The following is a 26,800-nucleotide window of genomic DNA, read 5'->3' as shown; positions in this document are numbered from 1 at the left end:
GCATATATAGGAGATACAGAGGTATACAGAGATATATCCATTCCATTTGTTCCATCTGCTCCATTCACTCCATCCACTCCATCCACTCCATCCTTTCCATCCTTTCCATGCACTTGGTGAAGAGGTATTGTCTTTATCCGCACCATAGATGACGCTATTAGGCATACTTTCTAGATTCAACTTTAACACTGTGACGCTATGCCACTTTCTGCTGGTCATCTAGAAGGTGGTTTATGCCTACCTCTCTCCTCTATTCTGGCGAGTCTAATCTTTTCTTGATGCCTAATCTCTTACACTGTCCCTCGTCTCTCTGTCTGCACACCTTCTTACTGATGGTATCTATGCAAAAAGCCTTCATGTCTAAGAATCTCTCTTCAGTTGTTCTTCCCCTCTCTGTAATTGTCCTGTCTCTATCCTCCAGGATCTGTCTCTCTTAGTTTGTTGGAAACCTTTCTGCAACTATCACATCTCTCAGATCCTGTCTCTGTTTGGCACCTCTTGTGGACCCACTTCGATCACTGGTCCCGTACAGCTTGACCCAGCTGCTTGTCTGGTTCCCCTTAATGACCCCCACACCTCCCACTAACCAGACAAGAGCAGCCAGCCATCTCCAGCTTCTGGCTGAGATCTCCGTTTCACGTGTCGAAGTCCCACTGCTGACTGACACTAGAGATTTGGCTTAAGAGTCAAGTCCAACCGAAGACAGCCTATAGGCAGAAAGCGGAACCCCAGATATGCATCTACCACATGACCTCAAGGCGTTTCATTCAGTGGCAGCTCCTTTGTTAGAGTGGACTGGCACCGCCCCTTTACGTTGGTTGATGAAATGTACATTTAGATTAACATTGTAATGTACACTTAGAATGTTAGCCTAAACATACATCTCTTAGCCAAACAACAATGCCAGACATCGCACTCAACTCAGTTGCCTGGGGCGGGGGGGTCTGTGCTGCCTGCCTCTGAGCAGGGAAGCATCCATACTATGTATTTTATTTTGTAATGTGGAGCGCTTTGGGCTCAGCACAAATACGTAGAGCACACTAATGAAAGTCCAGACCTCCTCTGTCCATCGCGTCTCATTGTTACACAAACAGCATATGTGTGTGACAGCACCATGCTGATTGACAGGAAAGGGGACCTCTCCTGTCAGTCAGTGTGCTCAGCGGAGAAGAGGGGTGAGCCATCCAGTTGTGTCTGAACGCGATGTGCTATAGGTGTGAGCCAATAAGTCAAGTAGATACGAATGTGTATGTTTCTGTGTTTGTATTTATGCATGCATGGAAGGGGGTTTGTCTGAGTCCGTGGTTATGAATGTGTCCATGTGTGAATGTTCTTATTTGTGTGTGTTTGTTCTGATGTATGTGTGCATGTATGGGGTTGTCCAAATGCTGTATGAATGTGCAGGTGATGACAGGGTGCATGTTGTATGTATGTGTGTGCTTACGTTTGTGAAGGGGTGGGCACTGGGCCTCTAATTTTGGCATGCCATTTTCTGCTGGTCATCCAGGGTAAAGCAAACCTGATAAATGTTATTACGTGGCTAGACTTGCCTACATTGGTGCTGCCAACATGCACATGTTTTCCCATTGTGGCATTGTTTTTTTACTAGCAAAGCCAACAGGAGTATGTTTTTATATGCTAATGCCGGCATATACTGGTTCAGCCTGCATGGACATGCAAGGACACAGCCAGTATGAACATGTGTATCATACTGGCACATGTTGTGGGCAATGACATCAGGAAACGTTGTTGGAAAATGCTCTTGTGCAATGGGGGTGACTTGCAGTTATTGGATTGTTTCTTCTGTTACTGTATACAACCGATTGCAAACTGTGTGGCTTTTCAGCCACATTTTCACAGAAAGTGTACTGTAAAATCCACCAAATGGACACATTATTTTTAAAATGTGTCTTTGGGGGGGACCTTGCTGGTTTGTTTGGGCGCCTTCACTGCGTTTGGTGGGCCTACATATTCATGGGAAACAGTAACGCCCCCAGTTAGTTAAAACCGATGCTACTGGTCACGTTCAAAGAAAAAACACTCCTCTTCTAATGATGGATTCGGAATCTGCCACATGCTAATATGAAATCCCCAAACACCAGAAGTTGTCCTGCTTCCTTTAAATGATGACACGAAGGGGGTCGTTTTGTACTACCCTGTAAAGAGCATAGCGGGGACCTCTCACAATTCCACCCACCTGTGAGCAGTCTCTTTTTTGCTATTTTGATTTGTTTAGCCGATGGGTGTAAATATCAAATGGAAAATTGGGGAGACCCTGGTTTGCATGTTATATTTGCACAGATTAAGAAAATGAACTATGGACGGCGCCTGTGAAGTCTGGGCATGGCGTGGGCCATTTGCATGCATGCCTATGGCATCCACCTGCTTTCTGCAGGTACAAACAACATGCAGGCTCCACAGGAATTCAAAGCATCTTCACCCGCATCCATATGAGATCATAGCGAGACACTGTTTGGTGTTTGACATGGAGCAAATGGGCGTTGTGTACTTAGTCATTCGGGTCTGTGCCGTTTCCACAAACTCTACCCAAATCGCATGGTGCGTAACAATCATGCATACACCATTTTGCACATAATGGGCCTCATTCCGACCCTGGCGTTAACCAAGGCGCTATGAGCGCCTTGGTTGACGCCGTTATCTTTCTGACTCCGCCATGGTGAATGGCGGAATTACCGCCCCATTCCAAGGTTGGCGGGGCAGTAAATCCCCATTCACCAAGGGCCCTTCCCCATTCCCATTTTTGCCCCATAGGGCTCAATGGGAATGGGGAAGGTGCTAATTACGGCACCGTAAATTACGGTGCCGTAATTAGCTCCTAAGTCCCTTTGCGGGTTGGTTTTTTAACACCTGCAAAAAGCAGGCGTTAAGTACCAACCCGCAAAGGGAACTCGGAATAGGGCAGTAAGGGTTTAACGGCACCAGTCTCGTTAACGGTGACCGTTAACCCTTACCGCCCTACTCGGAATGACCCCCAATGTGTAACCACTGTGCATCTGCCACGTGGGAGAGCATAATTTGTGCATGTGTTTGCCAGGGCTCAGCCCTGGCACTTATTTCCGAGCACCTGCACTTTTTTCTCAGACTCAGATTGATTATGAAGCAATGGCAGCCAGAGCATCCATCAACCCCAATGAGCAGGTGGGAGCTGTAGTTTAACCACAAATGTGTCGACTCTGTGGAGAGCAGCTGTGGGTGGTGGCAGCAATGGTGGTGAACTGCCTGCCCGCAGTGTCAGAAGAGTGCTTGAAAATATTTGGGCCCTGGCACTTATTTTCTTACAAATTAAGCAATGGCTACGCCAGAAAGAATAGGACTTCCTGAGTATGGTGAATGACACAGTAAGTGTGAAATTTGCAAAGCACATATTGAAAATAGAACGACGACATACATGGGTATAAAACAAAAATGAAGGAAAGAAATGGAGGCGATGGGATGGGATGGGTGTCTGCTGCTGCTGCTTCATGGATGTAACCGCGCATTATAACGCCTTTGCTGGCCTGAAAAGCCCCGTCAAGTCCCTATGTGCCTACGGTCCACACCTCCTCCTCCTGCAAGCCTGAGACGATGAATGTTGTTACAGGCAATGTGCCCTTCCCAGCATGTGTCACTGTGCTGTGGAGAACAATACATGTGGATTTGTAATCCCCTGGCCACAGTGTGCTGCCTTGTTGTCAGTTTGTAGAAATACATTCATGGTTGTGCTCTTTCATCCGTCGCGGGTGAATAAATAGTTTGTTTTCTTAACGTGGCTATAACAAATTTGTACTTATGGTGAACATCCTTTACCAAGTGGTTTGGTGCTATGCAAATAATTTTGATTGCGCAGCACACAGGTTTGGCTCTTCAAAGACAGCTATGCAGAACGTGGGTGTAAAAGTAAGGATTGGGTGGGAGGGGGTGTAGGGCACTGCCCAAAGGGCAAAATGTGGAAACTGGAAACTTGTGTGGGAACCCTAGCTTTCCCACTTGAGCAAATTATGCAAACATAGACAGCTCTCTCCACATCAGTGTGTCCTATTTCCTTTATTTGTCAAAATTGGAATAACCTATCACCACGGGCTGTTTCCAAATGTGTGGGTCGCCCTGTGGAATGCGTGTACAAGTCTAGCCATGGTTGCTAGTGGAGAGAAGAGCTTTGGTGAAGTCAAATTGATAGATACATACGTGAGCTCCAGAATGGCCGGAGAGCGATTATGGACTGTAGCTCCGCTGTCAATAGAGCAGGAAAAGGTTAAAAAAAAACATCAGCGAAGGTGGCAGATGGAAAGGAGACTGTGGGTGGTTTTTTCATTCATTCATTCTTGGGGGGATAGCTCAGTGGCAACGTGCTCGCCTTGGAAGCAAGACGACACTGAGCAACACAGGTTCGATCCCCGCTATCATATCATATCATTACCCCGTCTGCATCCTCCCAAAGCCTTGGATAATTTGGTGGCCATGTCTCTGCGGCACCCACACTCATTGTGGGTGCACCACTGTCGCAGAATTCGAAACCGCACCTAAATGCCTACAAGGTATTGAATAGCGTTGGGAAGAAATTGCCCATGTTCTTTCTGGGTTTTGGGGGCATGCATTAGAGGGTCTTGGATCGCCTGCAAGTGTTTTTAAGTTGCCTTTTGTATATCAAATCAAAGCTCTGCTTCACCCTTCTGATTTAAAGTAGAGTAATGGATGACGCAGGCGATTTCCCGCTGTAAAACGATAGTACAATGTTGTAACATGAGGTCTGGCGCAATCCAGTGGTTTCTGACGTCCTTGCTCTGTTCTTTCTGCTCTGCCCTAGCTCCGGTTTGCATGCGAGTGACAACATCATGAAACCGGACATGCGACAAGTGCCAACGGTTGTAATTGAGTGTGAAGATGACAAGGAAAATGCGCCTCATGAATCTGGCTACGAAGGCTCTTCCTGCCTCTACACGAGGGACGACGAGGACGACGACGACGAAGAGGACGACGATAGCTCAATGTATACAAGTACGTAGCGGCTGGCCGTTCAGTGTTTCGAAAGGCTTCCTCCTCTAGAATGTGTAAGAACTTAACACTGTACAGTAGAATCACAGCCCTTTTGGTGACTCCTTTCAGGTCTGTAGGGCAGGGTTTGTACCCTCAACCACAAAGAGAGACTGATCTTTCCCCAAATGTTCCTAGAGCTCTGAAGTTCCCCTGGCATAAGAGAATATATATCCCCATTCTGGCTTATCCTCTCAATACCTGGGGTTAACCTATTCGGTAGAACTCGGAACCACATGCATTGCCAGCGCATTCAGAGTTTGGGGGAGCTCCTGGCCTTTGAGTTCCGATAGCAAGTTCTGCTTATGTTCATGACAGTTGCAAGCTGAGCACACTTTCTGCAAACGGTGGGGTGAAAAAGTCAGCGCCTTTTCTTGCAGCAGATGTTCGAAGCAAGCCAAGTGTTGATTGCATGAGTAATTACGTGCTGCTTGTGTGGCACTTTGATTCCGATAGAAAGCAAAATGAACTCTCAGTTTTCAACCAGCAGAGCAAAATCTCCTTCAAAGAAAAGCAGTCGCTGTAGGGGAATTAATTTGTACTTGTGTTTTGCAGACACAATGCTTCATTGAACTCATAGAACAGCAATGTTATTATTTTAAGTGGCGGTGATTTAAATGATGGCAGAGGAATGAATGGTTGCATCTTACATGGCTGGCATGTGGCTAGCTCTACCCCAGCCTGAGAACTCTTTGCAGGGGTACACACCTTCCATACACTCTCCCTATTGAAATATTGGCACACTAAATGTGTATGTCAGTAGCGTCATAAGGTTGATTGGCTTTAAAATGTCTGCTGACATGTGACTGACTCTGCCCCACATGACAGACCTTATCAGAGGCAAACACTGGCTATGAGCTCTCCTTACTGGGATATTGCCAGCTGGAATGGTCTTGCACAGACCGTAGAAGGGCGAACAGCTGCTTCAGCCATGCATGCCTTGTGCCTGATTCTGAACCCGCGCTACTGACCACTACCAGGTAACAATGGCACGTATGTAAGCAGCTTTGGAACAATGCACGGCTCCATCATGCACACTTCACCATGACTGACTTTTTTGCAAGACTATCAGACTTTTTAAATGTATATGCTTGCAGTGACCTCTCCCTACTGCAATATTGGACCTCAAGGGTACTCATTCTGTTACTCTTCAATGTGTGAAAAGTAGACTGGAGCATGTCTGGCATGTGATTGGTTTATTTCATCAAATCTCAAAAGGATGAATGGCTGAGTGATTTCTACCGGACTCGAACCTGTGACTTGTAAATTACAAAAAGATCTCCACAACAGGGGTATCACCCTTGTGAGATATCACAGCCATGTGTTCAATGGGCAGTCATGTAAACACAACATTTGCAGAGGAAGGGAGTTCGATACGGCCTTCTGAACTCCCCTATCCGGCCTCACGGGTAAGCCGAGCCCTTCACCCGTATCATGTCTAACACTTTGCAGCCTCTCCTCCATTTGCGATCATCCTTTCAAAGTGTTTTAAATGTCTACCCCGGAAATCCAAACCATCCAACATTTCCTGACGCTCGTCTTTCAGATTCAGGGCTCCACAAGGATATTCGGGCCCTAAGAAATATGTGTGAAGACTAGCGAGGCAAAGTTAATCACTCGTGAAGATTTTCAAAGAGCCATAACCCATTTCATTTCGATTTTGCCTTGGCCTAGTGTCCAGTTATGACTTAGGAATGCCCATATCAGAAGTCCCCTTTCTTTGTTTTACAGGTTCTCTGGCAATGAAGGTTCTCAGGAAGGATTCTTTGGCCATCAAGCTGAGCAACAGGCCCTCCAAGCGAGAGCTGGAGGAGAAAAACATACTTCCCGTGCAATCTGACGAGGAGCGGCTCGAGTTGAGGCATCAGATTGGGACCAAGCTCACCAGGTATGCCACAAACCTTTCTTAGCGAGAGGGAGAGAAATCATACTCAAGTACTGTTACTCTTGCCATTTCACACCACTTTGGTGGAGGAAAGGCAACAGAAATGACAGGGTTATGCGGGCCGCCGCGTGCATGCCAAGCAGCCAGTATTTCAGTGAATCCCCATGGATTTGCCTCATTTTTACAGGAATTAAAAAAAGCAGGTAAAATCCATAGAGATCCCAGCTTCTTCATCCTCATCAAAATGATGTGCTGGTGGAGATGCTGGCGGAATCCCTGCACTGACATAGGGCAAGCGGCGCAGCGGATTTTACACTCTCATTCTCAGCTCCGTCCAGGAAATTCCAATAAAAATTATCCAGAAAGCAAAAATAAAGCGGAGCATTTGTCTCCACATGCTAATTACTTTCCGGGTCATTTTCCGCCAGACTCAAAACAAGCTCTCCATTGATTGGCAAAAGCAATGGATCACGCAGTAGCCTAACATGTAATACGAAGAGATGATGTTGCCTCGTGTACTGAGCCGAAGGGTTCTGCTGGGCCTTCAGATCATATGTTTCAAACATGTGTACCCTGTAGAGATGTTCATAGCATTCTGTAAATTCACTGCTTAAATTCCTTCAGGTTGTAAGCAGACTCTCACGGCCATTAATTGCCTATAAATAGCCTGACCCCTTTCCATTGTCTCTATTGTCTAAGCTAGGAACATGTTTCCCTCCTAATATTTCCGACAGCAGCTAGAAATAGTGACCCCTTGTTTTTAATGAGATTCTTAGTAGATTCATTTATTTTCCAATGGTCCTGTGAAAGCTTTTGGAACGTTCACACTTCTAATTCTACCTTCAACAAGTATTTTTCAGGTTCAATTCCTCTTTCAGAGTGGGGCTTTATTTCACGATTAGTTTGGGTTCATTACGCTCTCATAATCTCCCAGGCCATGAAAGCATCTCAGACCCTATGAATGTGTTCGCCTTCAAGCGTCAAACACATTTCCGTGCCTTAGGTCATAAACTTACCATTTTTATAATTTTTCCAAACTTGGATTTTACAGGGTAGATCTAGTTCCAAAAGACGAACATGAATAACTTGTTCGGGAATGAAGTGTAGCTGTGTTTAAAAGATGCCAAATAACCTTTTTCAATGCAAATCTATCTCTTTCTGTTCTCTATCCGGGCATCGTGCACTTCCCTCTAAAACAGTGGTTCCAATTGTCTTTATGCTGAACCACTTAGACTAAAGGTAATTAGGTGTGGTCCCATCAAATTCAAGAACTGCTCATATGTTCTAATAAAAGCAGTCATTCTTCTCCCTTTTAATAAGCCTTGACCCCACCTTGAGACCCTCCTGGCCCTGTGGGGCAGCCAAACAATTTGAAGACCGAGGATCTCAAATTGCAAGAATTATGACTCAATGTGGATTTTCCTTTCTTGGGCAGCCTTTGAGCTATTTCAAGGTTCTGTTTCAAGCTCTTCAAGTACATTCTATCATCAGCGGTATGTCCACCAGAGCTGATTCAAGTCCACCCATTAAGGCCAAAGTAATGCACCATTTCCCTTCTCCATTATCACTTGCAAGTGTACACTTGCGTCCAAATATCTGTTGATTATTAAATGACATGTCCCCCTTGACCTAGAAGTTCAGACCCTTTTTCTACCTCTCCACTTCATCTTGCAAAACCTGCCCCCCAGCCCTGAAATTAGTGCAACATTAACCATTCACAATTTCAAGGAATACAGTGGCCCTCACTATAACTCTGGTGGTAGCCGTGCCCTTGTTAACTTTATATAACTTTAAATGTTATATCCGCCGACGTTCACAGACGGATTCCCATCTTGCAAGGTGGGATTTAACCCATGACCAGGGCAACAAACAAATCCAACAAGATATAACATTTAAAGTGACATCCATTAGCCCTGATTGAAAAAGGCGGAGTTATCGCCGAAACACCTGTCTCAAATAGGGCACTTCAAATCCACTCTAATTTTTCTCACCATTGTTTGTGTGGAGCATTTTTTCAATTTGGCGCTGTCCCTTGGTGGAGCAGGGTTCCCAGAACCCGGTTTACTTCTTATATACTTGTGTATGGTGTAATCAAATATATATGTAGTACCTGCAGCCCCACCAGGTCTGCAATCGCAGATGTAGAAGGGCTTGTCAACACTGGATAAACCCATTCATTTCAGTAGTGGTAACAAAGTCTATCTGCGTATACCTGAGTGTTTAGGGCAAAGAAGGGTGAAGGGCAATACTGTTTCCTTCACAACAGAGCTAAAGGGACAAACATTAATTGGCTCTTTGGAGCGCGTCCAATCCGCTAGCGTGGCGTGGCTGCTAAATGCTAAACTTTTACACTTAATCATGTTACCCATTTCCTGGCAGCAAGTTCTGGCATCCAAATGAAGTCCTTCTCCATCATGTCATGAGCACGTAAAAGTTCATCTCCTGCTATTCTTCTTTCTACATAGAAGACCCTCCCTATGCCCTTAATTTTCAGGTTCACCAACATACTGACCATCTCGTATCTCTTCTGTAAGGAAGGCATGGTATCAACAGTAAAACAAGTGACCACAGTTCAGGTGTGTTTATTGAACTTAAACAAGGGTTTGATAAACTCCTATCTAATCCTAAATCTAAAGATGGTAGCAACCTGCAACCATCAAATAATAATAATGCAGTCCTAGCAGAGTATCGTCAAAAGAAAAGGGACTATACTAAAAAAAACAATTGCTAATCCATACCTCTAAATATACATAGCGTGGGGTAGTGTTCATGACAAAAAAAAGAAGTGTTCACAAAATTATATATCAGGTTGTTCAGGCCGTTGCTTTCCCTTCCCCAAGTTTTCACCACAGGACAAGGCGGTTCACTCAAGCAAAGCACTCACTCTGGCTTCTTCGGCACAAGGATACAGTACCATTACCAGCATCAGGGTCTTCTGTGGTGCAAGTCTCTTCACTCTCAAAAGTCTCTTGATCCAGAGGGCCTGATGTACAAAAAACAAAACACAACGTTCCTTTCCTTTTATAAGTATTCAATTGGGGTGACTCTGCCTGGATCCCCCTCAGCCGGGCTCAAATCCCCTTTTTACACAGTCGTTATTGTGGATCCCCCTCTTCCCACTCAGATCCCCCTCTTTACAATGTTCAGAGAATGTTCTTTCTCAGGTGACTCGCGGTTCACCTCGGATCCCCCTCAGCCAGGTTCAGATCATTCTTCCTATATAATTAGTCACCCTCAGCCGGGCTTGGACGAATTGCAGTTTGTATTAAACAATCAAAGACTTTTGAATGTGCACAGGATTTACCTTGCCCCGTTGCAGGACCATTTTGATCTCAAAATGCCCTTTTCCACAGTTGCCAATCAGTTGAATCCCTAACAGAAACCTTCGAATGAGCACCCACGTGGTGCCGGACCACTCTGTTTACGGTATCTTGTGTATGAGTGCGATATAAATAAAATATCATATCAATCACTCCTCTGGTTTACAATTATATTCGCATCTCTCATGACATATGTTTCACACACTGTTCTCTTTAGATTTCTTCATACAATGTTGCTGATTGCAATCTTGGTTCTAACACAGTCTGGTTTGGTATCAGTCTCTCTGACTCAACGCCTGTGTTGTCTTTACTGGCACTGCTTTCTTGTAGTACCATAGATGCTCCTCCCCGCCTTGGTTATTGATGCAGGAGAGCCCCGGGTACCTCTGACATACAATGTAGGTTTGTTCAGCTTTAGTTCCTGGTTTTAGGTTTCTTACTTTCCAACGTTCATGAAAGTAACGGTCTGAAAAGGTCAAGAGCACTTCCCTCCTTGCAACCCTCTCTGGTCTCACCGTCTTTCTCCATGTATTAAATTGCCATCTTGGAACAGCTGTTTCCTCGTGTGCTTTCGTGTTCTGCCTTTTATCTGTGTGGGAAGTGTGATGGAAGTCAGGTGTGTTTAATGATCAGTAATTGCCTGACGTTGCCTGACCATTGTATTGGGACATGTCAGGTATACAGCTCTGGTGTTAGTCCATTTTCGCTCATGTTGAGATGTCCCTAAGAAAGTGTTAGTGTCGGGAAAGGGTGGGAGGTTGAGATCCTAGGTATCCTACCTGGTAGGATGGGGAAACGTTACAGGGAAGGGGACACTGCATCTCACCACCCGTTGTCCAACTTCCACTCCCAGAAGACCCCTCATCCAGGCGATCCTCCCACACTTGTCCACCCCCAGGAACTGGATCCAAAAGCAATCGCTGTGACCTGGCCACCTGGATGACAGATCAGAGATGAGATATATCCAGGGACTCTCGCATATTCCACTGATTTCTTTTTGACTGTGTAGGTAGCGGCAAGGTGGTTATTTTGGTCTCTCAAAAGTAACCAACAAACTGGTCTCTAGGGGTTAACTCTGGTTTTATGGGTTCTTTTTATATTGTGGGAGGTTCATGGGATTCCGCCTTTTCCCAGTCCCATATTGGAGAGTTTGAGGAATAGTAATTAGAGTGTCAGCAGTCATGGGGGGAAAACTCTCTATAGGGAGGTGAGGGTTCCTGCATAGGAGTGGAAAATGTAGGGAAATCCCAACCCATAATGACTTCCTCTGGGAGCCCAGGAATGATGGCTGAAGATATTAAACAGGACTTGCCCTGATGTTAATGTACACAGGTATTTTGGGGTATACTTCATCGTCCCCATGTACACAGGTAACTCTGACTATGTTAGAGTTGTTAAGGTCCGTTGTTGTGAACAAGTCAGCTCTTATGGCCGTTTGCTTGCTACCTGAGTCAATTAACGCCTTCACTTGCTTCCCATTTACCCTTTTCATATGTGTAGTCAGCCCAGTACTGACATAAACATATGCTGAAGGTCTTAGATCTTTTTCGGGATCTTCCCACTCATATGCCTTTACACAGCCTATTTCAATAGGTTCGTCTTAAAAAAATGTCAGGCAGTGCCTAGCCAAATGCCCAGTTTCCCTACATGAAAAGCAAATAAAGGGGGTTGGGGCGGGGGGAGGGGGGTTCTGCTTCCCTTAGGTTACTCCCTTTTACTTTCTTCTCTACTTTTAGGGTCAGATCTTTTGGCTTCTATTCTTTCCTTCAGTAACCATTCCTTGATTTTATATGACCCTCCTTGTTTGTCCACTCCCTGAGGCATGGGTCAGTGGGTAGGGGTGTAATCTTTGCATTCCTCACCTCGGTGTAACGAGTGGAAGTGTTTGGCTGCATCCAAGTGGTTTTGTGCAGTTTCAATGGCCATGGCTAAGGTAGGTTGACTTAATTGTAATTCAGCCTTTTGCAAAAAGGAGGGTAAGGAATTGGTGAACTGTACTAATGTAATCATTTCTATCAATTCTTCCAGGGATTTGTTATTGATCCAAAGAGCTACAGTATTTTTGATACGTTTACCCATTTCAAGTGGGGTTTCTCCAGGATTTAATCTAATGGCCATAGATTTTTGCCAATAAAAGTTACAAGTTTGGCCCACTCTCTTCAATAGTGCTTCTTTGTTGGATACAAAGGTGACCCCCTGGGCAAGATTGAGTAGTTGATAGGTGGTCTGTAGTTCACCTTTCAACAGGGGCCCCAAATAACATCTCTTTAGGTTTTCTTCCCACCCTAACTGTTCAGCTATTCGTTCGAAATTCAGAAAGATGTTCCTTAGATCTTCGCCTTCTACGTATGGTTGAAGTATCCCTTGTGGTAGTAAGGGTCTGGGTTGCAACTCAACCAATTTTGTCAAGTTTTCTTGAATCCTAGCTTCAGTCTGCATTTGATGGGCTGCCAACTGGGCTATGACTGCTGCTAGGTCGGCCATTTCTTTTGGTGGGGTAAGGGTTCCTTCAGTGTTTTTCTCTGAAACTGAAAAAAACAGGTTTTGACTCCTTTGAATAAAGTTTCAAAGTCGTCTAATCCTTCTGAGTCTGATTTGGCCAAAGGGGATGCTTTAGGTAGGTTGGTCTCCAACCCTGATGGCCCTGCAACTGATGGTAAATGGGTACTGAAAAAAAAAGGTTCAGGAGCGGGGATGGTTTAGGATACTAGGTCTAATGAAGGTAAAGGCTGGTCGGATTTTTCAATATTATTCGATCCCACTGTTGGCTATTATAATGAGAGAGTGGGAGGGTATCTAATAGTATTTGAGTTTTAAAAAACAGGTCTTGTTGACTAGTCAGAGTATGTAGTTGATAGAGCAAAACCTCTTACAGAGTGGATACACGATCAGAGTCAAGGAGTTCAACGATTCTATTTTCTCCTCCTGGTGGTACGATAATTAGCAGCATGGATTTTCAATTTTTATCAATTGAATCACATCCCACACAAACACCATATATAAGGAAGGCATTGTTATTAACAGTAAGACAGACATACGTGACCACAGTTCAAGGGCGTTTATTGAACTTCAACAATGGTGTTATAAATGCCTATCTAATCCTAAATCTACAGATGGGAGCAAGCTACGACCATCAAATAATAATAATGCAGTCCTAGTGGAGTCTCGTCAAAATAAAGAGCTTATGCTAAAAATAACTATTGCCAATCCTTACCGCTAAATATGCATAGTGTGGAGTAGTGTTCATGAAAAAGAAAGAAGTGTTCACAAAATGATTTGCCAGGATGTTCAGGCCGTTGTCCTCCCTTCCCCACATTTTCAGCACGGGACAAGGCGGTTCACTCGATCAAGGCACACACTCTGGCTTCTTCGGCACGAGGATACAGTTCTTGTGGTGCAAGTCTATTTATTCTCAAAAGTCTCTTGATTCAGAGGGCCTGATTAACAAAAAACAAAGCACAGAGTTCCTGTAACGCTCACCTGATTCCCGCAGAGGCGCCGGTCTTGACTGGGTGAATGCCGTATCTACAAAGGTGATGTGTAACACACGGTTGGCTCTTTGGGCTGGACCTCTGTGCACTGTATGTCTGACTTGAAGAGTAAGATGTCTTAGGTAAGTGAACGCCGAGCTCTCCATCTGCCTCGGGGCAGGGTGCCGTAACCAGTTTCTTCACTGGATAAGGGTGCAGGCCTCTTGACCTCAGAGGACTGCTGTCCGTCGTTAACTGCACGAACGGTAAGTTCTGGGCACTTCAAATGTCTTAAAAGTCTTTTGTAATGATATCTCTTGTTTTGCAGGGTTCCGGCGATGGCGGATGGTGGGCTGATGAGAGTTGAGGATAGAACCCGCGTGAGGAATAGAAGCGCCTGGAAGCACGTAAGTAAGCGCTTGTAGCCTGCTTCACGATGCGCAATAACTGTCCCTTTTATCTTGCAGGTACAAGTTCGGAGCTTTAGAGAAGCTGAAGGGTGCTGGAATACCCACTGGATTCGGCGTGGGAAGGAGTAATGGCACGTGAGTAGTAAAGTCGCCCAATGTCTTTAAACGCACCTTCTTTTGTCTTTCAGATGCGGGATGCAGCGCCGAAGGCCTCCGGAGCGTGCGAAGAGTAGGTAAGCCTTTGTCTTTCAGATGCCGGAATGCAGCGCGAGGCGTTGGTGACAGCCGATGGACCAGGTAAGAGATGTGCTGCCACTGAAGACCGTAGTGCTAACCTGTTCTTTCTTTGTCTTTACAGGTGCTACTGAAGACTGGATTCCAGGATGGTAAGCCTTTGTTCCCTTAGGCCCAGGATCAGAAGCAGAAGACACGATGAGCGTTCTGCTGCAGAGAATGCAGAATAACACAAAGCAAGATTCATCCATCGGGTGTGGTTTAAATAGCCTCCTGTAGTGCTTAGGTGTCTCCTTCCACAGCCACGCCTAGGTAAGAACAGAGTTCCTGCTTTCCAGAAGAGTTCCAGTGTTCTGAACCTAGGGAGTGGCTCCTGCCCCACCCAACAGGAAAAGTAGTCCCAAACAGAAGAGGATCAGGGGTTCAACTGGCAGGTAAGTAAGCAGCATGGTCTGCTGCAGGTAAGTCCACCCAAGCATTATGAGCCCGGCTCTTCCAGCGCTGGGACTGGGCATCTTTATGAGCCTGGTGCCACTGGCGCCAGGACAGGGTCCAAAAGGTCCCAATTGGGACTGGCTGGCACTCGGAACCGGGGTTATGGGTCTGCTTCCAAGGGAGTCGGGCAAGTCCTGATCTTTTGGAAGCAGAGATCATGACAGCACCCCCCCTCAAGGCCCCTCCCAAACCGGGCTTCTCCGGGGGTTTGGGCTTGTTAGGAAATGTTCGATGAAATCTTTTGATTAGACGAGGCGCGTGGACATATTCTGCAGGTTCCCAGGATCTTTCTTGGGGACCGTAGCCTTTCCAGTCAATCAGGTAAAATAGTTTAGATTTGGAGATCTTGGAATCCAGGATGCTTTTGACTTCAAACTCGAGTTCTCCATCAACTAGAATAGGTTTTGGAGATGTAGTTAGTCGGGTTTGAGGTTGCACGGGTTTTAATAGAGAGACATGGAAGACCGGATGTATCTTCATGTGAGGGGGCAAGTCCAACTTGACCGCTACTGGATTTACTATGGTAGTGATGGAATAGGGACCAAGGTATCTTGGGTTGAATGTGCGTGGTCCTTTTAGAGGTAGATATTTGGTGGATAACCAGACTTGATCTCCTACTTGATATTGGGGGGCTTCCTTCCGATGTTGGTCTGCTCCTTTCTTGTATTGTTCTTTAGCCCTTTGAAGGTGAGAAACGGCTTCCTTAAAGGCTTGGGTGATTGTAGAATGCAGGTGGTCTACTGCTGGTGTTCCAAGATCTTGGAGTGGATCCAACTCCGAGGTTCGAGGGTGACTACCGTATAAAAGAAAAAACGGGGTCTTCCCAGTTCCCGAGTGGACAGAGTTATTGTAGGCATATTCGGCTATCCAAAGGATATCTTTCCAAGTTTTTTCAGTTTGTTGTAGCATGCAGCGCAAATACTGTTCCAGAGTTTGATTGGTCCTCTCGGTTTGTCCGTCGGTTTGAGGATGGTGGCTGGTCGAAATTCTCACATCAATTTGAGCCGACCGACAGCAACTTCTCCAAAAATGAGAAATAAATTGACTACCTCGATCCGAAATTAGAACTGAAGGAAAACCGTGCAGTCGGACGATGTTTTCGAGAAATTCTCGGGCCAGAGTTGCTGCTGTTGGTAAGCCTTTGAGTGGAATGAAATGCGCCATCTTGGAGAATAGGTCCACGATTACTAGGATCGTATTGTATCCGGAGCATGGAGGTAGATCGGTGATGAAGTCCATAGAAAGCGTATGCCAAGGGCGAGGCGGGATGTCAATAGGGCGTAAGAGGCCGGCTGGTTTTTCCTTTTGACTCTTGTTTTGGGCGCATACTCCACAGGACATTATAAAGTCTCTGATATATTTTTTCCAAGACGGCCACCAGAAGTAGCGCTTGATCTTTTCCGAGGTCTTGGTTATACCGGGATGTCCTTCCATTAAAGAATCGTGATAACAAGAGATTACCTTTTTCTGTAAATCTGTGCTGGGCAGGTATAACCGTTCTTGGAAATATAATAGGTTGTCCTTCACCGTAAAGTCCTTTCCCTGCAGATGCCAATTCTGTATGTCTGCTGGAGTTACCAGTAGCCTGGCTTTATCCTTAACTTCCTCTATGGATTGTGTGGCGATTACACCTAGAATTCTTTGTTCGGGAATGATAGGTACAGGTTTAGGATTGATCAAATGTTCTTCCACTCCCATCCGAGAAAGGGCATCAGCTTTACCGTTTTTTGTACCAGGTCGGTAGGTAATTATGAAGTCAAACTCGGCAAAGAATAGTGCCCAACGGAGTTGCCTAGAGGATTGAGCTTTTGCGGTTTTCAAATATTGCAGGTTTCGGTGATCTGTAATCACAGTAACGGTGTGTCGGGCCCCCAGAAGATAATGCCGCCAAGCCTTAAAGGCGGACTTGGTAGCTAGAAGTTCCTTATCAGTAATAGTGTAATTGATTTCAGGAGGCGAGAATTTGCGGGACCAAAATGCCACGGGATGCAACTGATTGGTTACTGGGTCCTTTTGTGATAGAACTGCCCCCATGGCAAGGCTCGAAGCATCAGTTTCAACGATGTAGGGGAGTTCTGGGCGAGGATGTTTTAAGATCGGTGCAGAGATAAATCTAGTCTTCAAATTCTGGAAAGCTTGTTCCGCCTCGGTAGACCATTCAAAAAGTTTGTTTTTCTTTAACAAGGCGGTGATGGGCTGGACTACTCGAGAGAATTCGGGGATAAACCTGCGGTAAAAGTTAGCGAAGCCTAACATGCTTTGAACACCTTTTACGGAGGATGGCGATGGCCATTTGAGAATTGCATCGACCTTCTTTGAATCCATACGCACTCCGCTAGGTGATAATATGAATCCCAAGAATTCAACTTCAGTCACGTTGAAACACATTTTTCCAACTTAGCGAAAAGTTTGTGTTGACGCAATCTCTCGAGGACCATTTTCACGTGTTTCCGATGTTCAGTTTCCGATGAAGAATAAACGAGGATGTCGTCAATGTAAACAACAACACACACATCTATGAGCTCTCTGAGGACATCGTTCATAAAATATTGAAAGGCGGCCGGGGCATTGCCAAGTCCGAAGGGCATGACCTGATATTCAAATAGCCCATACTTGGTGCGGAAGGCCGTCTTCCATTCATCGCCCTCTTTTACTCGTACCAAGTGGTAGGCTCCTCTAAGATCCAGCTTTGTATATATGCATGCTTTTCTGACTTGGTCCAGGAGTTCAGGGATCAAAGGTAACGGATATCTATTCTTAACGGTGATCTGGTTCAGGGCGCGATAATCTATACAAGTTCTAAGGTCCCCTTCTTTTTTTGGAACGAAGAACAAAGTTGAGGAAGCAGGGGACTTGGAAGGACGAATAAACCCATTCGCTAGGTATTGATCCAGGTATTGTCGGAGGTGAAGATTCTCAGGCTCGGTGAGGGCATAAATTCTACTACAAGGAGGAGTAGATCCAGGTATCAGGTCTATCTGGCAGTCATAAGACCTATGAGGAGGTAGAGAGTTAGCCTGATCCTTCCGGAAAACATCTTGGAATTCTAGGTATTCAGGAGGTAACTGGGGAGCCTCCGAGGAAATTGCTGCCAGTGCAACACCAGGTCGAGGGTGACAAGTAGAGACACATTCTGGAAACTGAACCGTTCTTGCTCGCCAATCGATCTGAGGATTGTGCTTCTCTAACCAAGGAATTCCTAGAATAATCTGGAACTGAGGGGCCTTGATCACATCGAACACGATCTTCTCATGGTGTCCATCTTGACTTACTAGCGTCACTTCTTGGGTGGTATGCGTTACTGGTCCGGAGGCTATCTCCGTACCATCCACCGTAGTAATGACATCCTTTACAGCCTTTGGACAAAGAATCAGATTCATCCTCAAAACCATTTCAAGATCCACATAATTGCCGATGGCACCGCTGTCGACGTAAGCTTCAATCGCATGTAATCGATCCGGATGTTCAGGGCTAATGAGGACCATAGGTATCACGAAATGCGAGGTCACTGAACTGGTTTTAACGCTCGGCAAGAGGACCTCTATTCTTGTCGGGCGAGGTCGTTTCCCTGCTCAGAGTTTGTGACCCTGGTAACTGCAGCTCCTACTGCCTTCTTGGCTGGTTTCACCGGACAGTCTCGAAGAAAGTGCCCCGAGTTTCCGCAATAGAGGCATAATTGCAGCTGTTTTCTCCTTTCCCGCTCCTTTTGTGTTAGTGGTCCTTTCAGGCCCCCTATTTGCATGGGTTCCCCGGAGTCTACTCCTTTGGTAGGAGTTGGTGGTTTGGAAAATACTCGAGCATCAAACTTGGAACGATCGGCCTTCCTGTTCTGCAGTCTGTGGTCAATTTGAACGACTAAGTCAATATAGTCCGAACAGTCTTGAGGGGGATTCACTACTTGGGCTAACACATCTTTGAGCTCTCCACGTAGACCTCTATAAAACAGCGTAATCCTTTTGTCCTCAGGCCATCGAGTTTCCACTATCAGTCTGTTGAAAGACGCAATATAAGCCAAAAGGTCTTGATTACCCTGTCGCAATGAAAGGAGCTCATTGTCCAAGGCCTGCCCCTGTGAATGTCTTGCAAACAGTTTTTCCATACTGAGCTGAAAAGCTTGAAAATCATGGAGAACCGGATCATCTTGATTAACTAGAGGGATCGACCAGTCTGCCGCATTGCCACTAAGGTACGAAAGCACGAAAGCTACCTTAGCTTGATCAGTTGGAAAGGCTGCTGGCCGGCATAAGAAGTGCAACCGGCACTGATTATTAAATACTGCAAACCTCTTTGGGTCACCAGAAAATCGTTCGGGCGGAGCCAGAGGTACATTCCCAGGTAGGTTGATCTGCACTGGGTTCGTAGAGGATGTTGAAGGAAGATTTGCCCCTGATGCGGGTAACGGAGTTTGTCCGGCTTGTGACTGTAGCAATTGTCTAGCGAGATCGTCTGTTCGCTCCTTGGAAATAATCAGTTCCCTTCTTAGAGCATTTGTTTCCTGACGGGCTGCATGCACTACTGCTCTTAGTTCCCCAAGTAACTGGGCTAGCTGGTCGGTATCCGAGGTTTCCATAGCGCCTGGGTGGGAGTTTTGCGGTAGGCTTTGTGTTCTGTAACGCTCACCTGATTCCCGCAGATGCGCCGGTCTTGACTGGGTGAATGCCGTATCTACAAAGGTGATGTGTAACACACGGTTGGCTCTTTGGGCTGGACCTCTGTGCACTGTATGTCTGACTTGAAGAGTAAGATGTCTTAGGTAAGTGAACGCCGAGCTCTCCATCTGCCTCGGGGCAGGGTGCCGTAACCAGTTTCTTCACTGGATAAGGGTGCAGGCCTCTTGACCTCAGAGGACTGCTGTCCGTCGTTAACTGCACGAACGGTAAGTTCTGGGCACTTCAAATGTCTTAAAAGTCTTTTGTAATGATATCTCTTGTTTTGCAGGGTTCCGGCGATGGCGGATGGCGGGCTGATGAGAGTTGAGGATCGAACCCGCGTGAGGAATAGAAGCGCCTGGAAGCACGTAAGTAAGCGCTTGTAGCCTGCTTCACGATGCGCACTAACTGTCCCTTTTATCTTGCAGGTACAAGTTCGGAGCTTTAGAGAAGCTGAAGGGTGCTGGAATACCCACTGGATTCGGCGTGGGAAGGAGTAATGGCACATGAGTAATAAAGTCGCCCAATGTCTTTAAACGCACCTTCTTTTGTCTTTCAGATGCGGGATGCAGCGCCGAAGGCCTCCAGAGCGTGCGAAGAGTAGGTAAGCCTTTGTCTTTCAGATGCCGGAATGCAGCGCGAGGCGTTGGTGACAGCCGATGGACCAGGTAAGAGATGCGCTGCCACTGAAGACCGTAGTGCTAACCTGTTCTTTCTTTGTCTTTACAGGTGCTGCTGAAGACTGGATTCCAGGATGGTAAGCCTTTGTTCCCTTAGGCCCAGGATCAGAAGCAGAAGACACGATGAGCGTTCTGCTGCAGAGAATGCAGAATAACACAAAGCAAGATTCATCCATCGGGTGTGGTTTGAATAGCCTCCTGTAGTGCTTAGGTGTCTCCTTCCACAGCCACGCCTAGGTAAGAAAAGAGTTCCTGCTTTCCAGAAGAGTTCCAGTGTTCTGAACCTAGGGAGTGGCTCCTGCCCCACCCAACAGGAAAAGTAGTCCCAAACAGAAGAGGATCAGGGGTTCAACTGGCAGGTAAGTAAGCAGCATGGTCTGCTGCAGGTAAGTCCAGCCAAGCATTATGAGCCCGGCGCTTCCAGCACTGGGACTGGGCATCTTTATGAGCCTGGTGCCACTGGCGCCAGGACAGGGTCCAAAAGGTCCCAATTGGGACTGGCTGGCACTCGGAACCGGGGTTATGGGTCTGCTTCCAAGGGAGTCGGGCAAGTCCTGATCTTTTGGAAGCAGAGATCATGACAGTTCCTTTCCTTTTATAAGTATTAAATTCAGGTGATTCACTCTGGATCCCCCTCAGCCAGGCTCAGATCCGCTTTTTTTACATGGTCGTTATTGTGGTTCCCCCTCTTCCGGCCTTAGAGCCCCCTTTTAACAATGTTCAGAGAATGTTCTTTATCGGGTGACTCACGGTTAACCTCGGATCGCCCTCAGCCGGGCTCAGATCGTTACTCCTATATATTTAGTCTCCCTCTGACGGGCTCGGACAGCGTCATATTGGCCCCTCGACCTTTCAGCACGTGGCTGGGCCAAAATCATCCCTGGGGGTAGGGCTAGTTTCTGGCCATGCCTGGGCCTGTTTGGAAGAGAAAAAAAATGTAAGAAATATTTTTGTTTCCACATTTTTTTATCTTTCAAAAAGCCTTTGATCCTTCTTAGGTCGATAAATGAGTACCAACCGCGGTTGGGTGATATTGCGTTCATATTTGTTTTATAAAAAAAGGGCTTAAGCGTAAGTGCTATACAATAACATATTATCATTTGGCCTTGGACGTCTGCTTGGATTCACAGTAATTTAGTGTACTTAGTAACAATGCTATTTGATGCCACTTCCAGTTTTGTCAAGGGGTGAAAGGTCGTGTTTCATCACTTCCCGGGATGTCACTTTGGGGCGGGTCAAATGACATCACTTCCAGTGATGTCCTCATAGGTCAAAGCTCGTGAGGCGAGGGGGGGCAGTTTTTTGAGGGAGGGGTGGGCCACTTTATTTGGGTGACCGGGCCTATTCCTTGTGCCAGTCCGACCCTGGGCTCGGACCAATTGTAGTTTGTATTAAACTATAGAACATTTTCAAATGTGCACAGGATTTAGCTTGACCCATTGCAGGACCACTTCAATCTCAAAATTCCCTTTTCCACAGTTGCCAATCAGTTGGATATCTAACAGAGACTTTCGAATGAGCACCCACATGGCGCCGGACCACTCTGTTTAAGATATCTTGCTTGGCCTCCCAAAGTTCAATCACTCCTCTGGTTTTCAATTATATTTGCTTCGTTCGTCACATACTTTTCACACACTCTTTAGATTTCTCCGTACAATGTTGCTGCTTGCAATCTTGGTTCTAACACAAGCTGTTTTGGTATCAGTCCCTTCCGAATCACCGGCTGTGCTGTCTTTGCTGGCGCTGCATGTTTGTTCGACTTTAGTTCCTGGTCTTTCTTACTTTCCAAGGCTCATGAAAGTAAAGGACTGAAAAGGTCAAGGGCACTTCCCTCCTTGCAACCCTCTCTGGTCTCGCCGTCTTTCTCCTCGTACTAAACTGCCATCCTGGAACTGCTGTTTCCTTGTGTGCCTTTTCGTGCTGAGAGTGTGCTTTTCGTGCTCCGCCTTTTATCCGTCTGGGGAAGCGTGATGGAAGTCAGATGTGTGTAATGATCAGTAATTGGCTGACGTTGCCTGACCATTGTATCGGGACATGTCAGGTATACGGCTCTTGTGTTAGTCCGTTTTCGCTCAAGGTTGAGCTGTCCGTAAGAAAGTGTTTGTGTCCACCTGGATGACAGATCCCCAGGGACTAACGGGTGAGACAACTGCTGGTTTTTCACACTTCTCTTAATATTATCTCAGTGGGCAAAGAATTCAGCACAGTTTATCAAAAGAAGTGCTCACTGAATGTAGCAGAGGAATGGTAATTTCATAAAGAAATTCCCAGGACATGCCCGCAAAAACCCACTCTGAGGAGGAAGCAAAAACCAAATAGGAACTGCCTTAATCCTCAATGTGTGGTCAATTTAATTCATTGTGGACAGCAAAAATGGGAGCGAAACAAAGCATACCCAGAATTCTCATAAAATACGAGTCTTCCAGTTTCTAGAGAGGTATTCCTTTCCTCAAATCCTCAGAGGTCGCAACTAAAGAGACTTATTGCTCGGTGCTTAACTGATACATGCAAAATCGCCTCAATATGTTGTCTACCCCAGAGCTCATCGGATGCATTATTGCTCCATTACTCTGACCTGTGTCATGCATGTGGCCGGTTCTTCTCTATTTTTCATATGTCTAAAGCCCCTGAGATTCTCACTAAACCTATATGAGTACCCAAGTAGAAGAGCTCTCTTACGCATTCTAGTTTAGCATAATGAGGACAAAACACATCAAAGTGATATTCTTTACACCCTACAAACAAGACTTTACTCGTTGGGAGTTCTACACCCTGTGTGCAAGAAGAGATTTTCTCAGTAAGTCTCTGAAGAGCTACGGAACTTAATAGTGGTACTGGAGCCTGCACTTACAGATTAGACATCTAGTCCTTCCTGTCCAACAACTAGTATCTTAGAAATGTATAATATATTATTAAGATTCATTACATTAATAATTAAATCTGTAATTCAAAACAAGCACACTTCATCAAATCACAATTTTGCTTACAAACCTACAAGCACAAATACTTGAATGAGCAAGAACCCCTCCAGGGAAACCAAGTTTCCACTAAATTAATTTCAAAAGCACTGTTTATAATAACCAACCACAGAAGATTTTTCCCCCCAATAATAGTTCCATTAAAATAAGCAATGTAAAACAAGGAAATATCTGCATAGTTCCAGGAAGAAATAATTGCAACTATTTTGTAAATCTGAAGTTCGTCCCTAGGATCTCTCATCAAGCTTTCAAAATTAACCCTAACAAGATATCCAAATAACCCCTCCTCCCCCCAAAAAAAGAAAACAATCCTTACTTTGATGTCAACGAAGAGACTGGCGTCTCTTTCAGAGATGAAATAGGACATGAACCATTAAAGCTTTGCACATAAACTAGCAATGCCCAGATTGTAATATAGCATTGAATGATTTAGGTGTATTGACTAATGAACACATTGGTTTTTATACCAGCGCATAGAACATTTATTTGATCAATGAGGAAGGATAGCTCAGGGGCAATGCCTTTGTCCTGGAAGCAAGACAACGCAGCACACCACAGGTTTGAATCCCGATCCCACGCTTAGAAACCACCAGCGCGTTATAAAAGAACAATTTAATTATAATATTGATACGATCCGTTTTTTAAATGGTGACTAAAAATCCTCTGAAATAGCCGAACTGAGGCATACACCACACAATTCAGTAATCCAAATAAATACGAACAGTAAACTGCAAAAGGAAGGTGAGTAACCAGATACAGTTGATCATTTCTGGAAGACCACTGTGACAAAGTCCCCTGCCGGGTTTTGGGGACCGTCGGGAGTTTGGCTAAGGGGATCAGAATCCTTCCTCAGTAAGTGGATGATGGGCCTGGTTTGGTAAGGCGAAGATCCCAGATGACTCTCCATCGGTTCACATCACTTAGCTGGCAACCGTCACATTCAGGCCACTGGAGACATTCCCACCTACTCTGTGTGGGACATTAAAGCTCCATCCCTCATACAAGAAACCCAAAAGTGAGAACCCTGACAGGCTTTCTGCAGTCTCATGACATTCTAAAACCATTTCCCGCAAGCCCGCTCACAACGTCAGCGAACCCGTGAACACACTGTACAACTTCAAAACTGTGGGGAACCATTGAATTGCACCAAAAATGCCCCAACCGTACTCACCTCCCCAGAAAGACCAAACAGCATGGGTCCTGAACTAGGCAGTTTTCCCTGGCCATACAGGCATGTATATAACATGTAAGATGGCTGTTAAAATGGATATAGGCTTAGGCCTGCCACCTCAGCCACAATCTGACCAAAGTAGGCCAGAAACTACAGCCAATACCAACCCTACAAAATCAGGTGACACATTTTCAAACCCACCGACAGAGTCCCCCAAAGGGGGTGGGGAATCGCCAACTATATGTCAGAGAACCCAGTCTAATAGGGTCCGTTGCTGAACTTTGGTGCATGGTACAAGTACTGTGGAGCAGTGGAGACTGCTGGAGGTGAGAATGGAAGAAGGAGCCACCAGGAGAAGGAGGAGGTGAAAAGCTGGAGTAGGTGGTGAGCGTTTGGAGACAGCATAACATCAGGAGGAGATGGTGAGAATATTGAGAAGGTAACATCTCGAGGTGGTAATATCTGAAGGAGGTGAAGAGATGAAGAGTTGGAGGAGCTGGTGTCAGGAGGAGGTACTGTCCGTAGGAGTTTGTGGAGAGTTGAAGAAGATGCTGTTAGGTGGAGGAGGCTCCAGCAAGAGAACGAGCAGGAAGGTACACAGAGTCTGCGTTGGTGAAGGGCAGTTGGAAGAGGCAGGAGGCCGAGGTGGCAACATCAGAGCACTAAAGACTCCAAAAGCCAGGAGGACACGGGGCACACACTACCTGGAAAGTGAAGTAAGGGCCTACAGTCTAGAAAGTGGTAGCAGAAAGTCCTGCCTCTGTTCCCAAGCCCTAGATAAGCTCAAGTACTACTCGAAGTTAGTGGAGACAATACACAGGCGCATACACCAGAGGGCACTAGGATCCAACCTGAACGTTGCCTTAGAGGACCCTCTTTTAATATATAACCATACAAGACCTGGAAAGGTTCACATCTAGGTAGTTGGCCCGTGGCCTCCCTGGGGCGAGAGGGTGAGGTACTTAGTTTTGGTTATCTGGAGGACTCTTTCATTTGGCACTTTGTTTTCTGTGCCTTGTGAGACTAAGATGGCTGAAATTGCACTGCCTTTGTCCAGTGATACAGGTGTCCCATTATTCCTCAGGGGAGCCACCTGGAGGGACCTTATCATACTTGCGCAGAGTGACGGTGATGTCACTACTCTCGGCTGTGTATTCTCCTTTAATCACACTTTATGTTTTATGTATGCATGTTCTTTATTCCTTCGCTTAATTTGCTCTGATTGCACTGCTTTACGTGTGATCATTGTTGAAGTGGAGGTGCACTTAGTGGACACAACCGTGTATCATCTAATGGATGATGATTGTGTGATGCTGCATGTGATTCTTGTCAACTTGGACAATGACCCACACTATGTGTGGTGGCCTAACAATAGGACGGTATTGAGGGTGTGTGCCAAGTCCTCTAGTATCTGCATCACAAATAATTAGGTGGTGTTATTGTACTGAAAGTGAGGTGGCTGGGGTCACTCTAGAGTTGAATGATATGTCTCACAGAAAATGGGGGGCAATGCAATGGGAGACGGAAAACAGGGGGAGAGACGTTATCCAGAGAAAAAACAGAAAGGAGCAATCATATATGATAAAAACCTTTGTTAATGTGTCATGTTTCTAACACAGATGCCTTCTTCAGCCCATCCGCACATAACAGAGGCGGACTGCAGCTTTAAAAAGTTAGACATCTGACATGAGCACCTTCTGAATAAGGTGCATTTTACAATTCATAGTCGCAAGGTAAGTAATGTGGACCTTTGAAAAGTACAGGAAAGATGGCACTGTGTCAATTGCGGCAAACAGAATTTCAGACCAATTACTTCTTGCACAAGGAATGAGAATTGGGTCCCAAAGTTATCTTTAATAACAGTTCACAAAAGCTGTTATAAATTCAAATAGCTCCATATGTCCTGTGTACTTAAGAAAGTTAAACGTTACTGACATCCTTCCTCGCAGCAGGAGATTTTGCAATGCAGCATGTCCACGCTGCTCAGCCAGTGTTATGAGACGAGCCTGAAGAAGAGGCACATGGCTGGCACCCTGGAAACATGCAGAACCAAATCTGCTTTCCTAATTAAGTTATCGCCCTTTCAAGATTATTTAAAGCATGTTTGTGTTTCTAAAAGAACAAACTGTGCTTGATGTGTCTTTCGAGTCTTGTTTAGTAAATGTAGTTTTAAACAACAGAAATTTGCTACTGGTGTGAGGGGCTGGAAGAAGGGAGAACAGGTGCTTGTTGTTCAACCTCCTGCTGTGTTTTAATCATAGGTTATGGGGAGGTGATTCAACCAGTGCGGGTGTGAGAGTGTGAGGAATTGTTTCTAACAGAAACACGCATCTGAAGCTAAGATCACAATAGAGGCTTTAAAGACCCAAATAATCCAAGGGTGAAGATGGTGGGGAGATGAGATAAACACTGTGATCATTCTCCCTGCAGCACCCAGCCTTAGGGTGCGCCTGAATAAATAGCATTCCGGTTGTAGT

The 26,800-nt window shown here is 45.7% G+C and overlaps 1 protein-coding gene across 6 annotated transcripts in view; it reads left to right on the top strand.

The window, feature by feature from the left end:
* PHACTR1 (phosphatase and actin regulator 1) overlaps nucleotides 1-26,800 on the top strand; it is a 1,343,031-nt gene that overhangs the window by 1,202,452 nt on the left and 113,779 nt on the right. For all 6 annotated transcript variants that reach the window (XM_069620495.1, XM_069620496.1, XM_069620494.1 and 3 more), the window contains 2 exons: nucleotides 4,805-4,995; nucleotides 6,763-6,919. In XM_069620495.1, coding sequence (XP_069476596.1) covers nucleotides 4,805-4,995; nucleotides 6,763-6,919 — 348 coding nt within the window. The remainder of the gene's footprint in view (nucleotides 1-4,804; nucleotides 4,996-6,762; nucleotides 6,920-26,800) is intronic.

The sequence above is a fragment of the Ambystoma mexicanum genome, chromosome 5q (assembly GCF_040938575.1).
Source record: "Ambystoma mexicanum isolate Mex_15411 chromosome 5q, UKY_AmexF1_1, whole genome shotgun sequence".
Taxonomy (NCBI): Eukaryota; Metazoa; Chordata; class Amphibia; order Caudata; family Ambystomatidae; genus Ambystoma; species Ambystoma mexicanum.
This window is presented reverse-complemented; position numbering and strand designations above follow the sequence as displayed.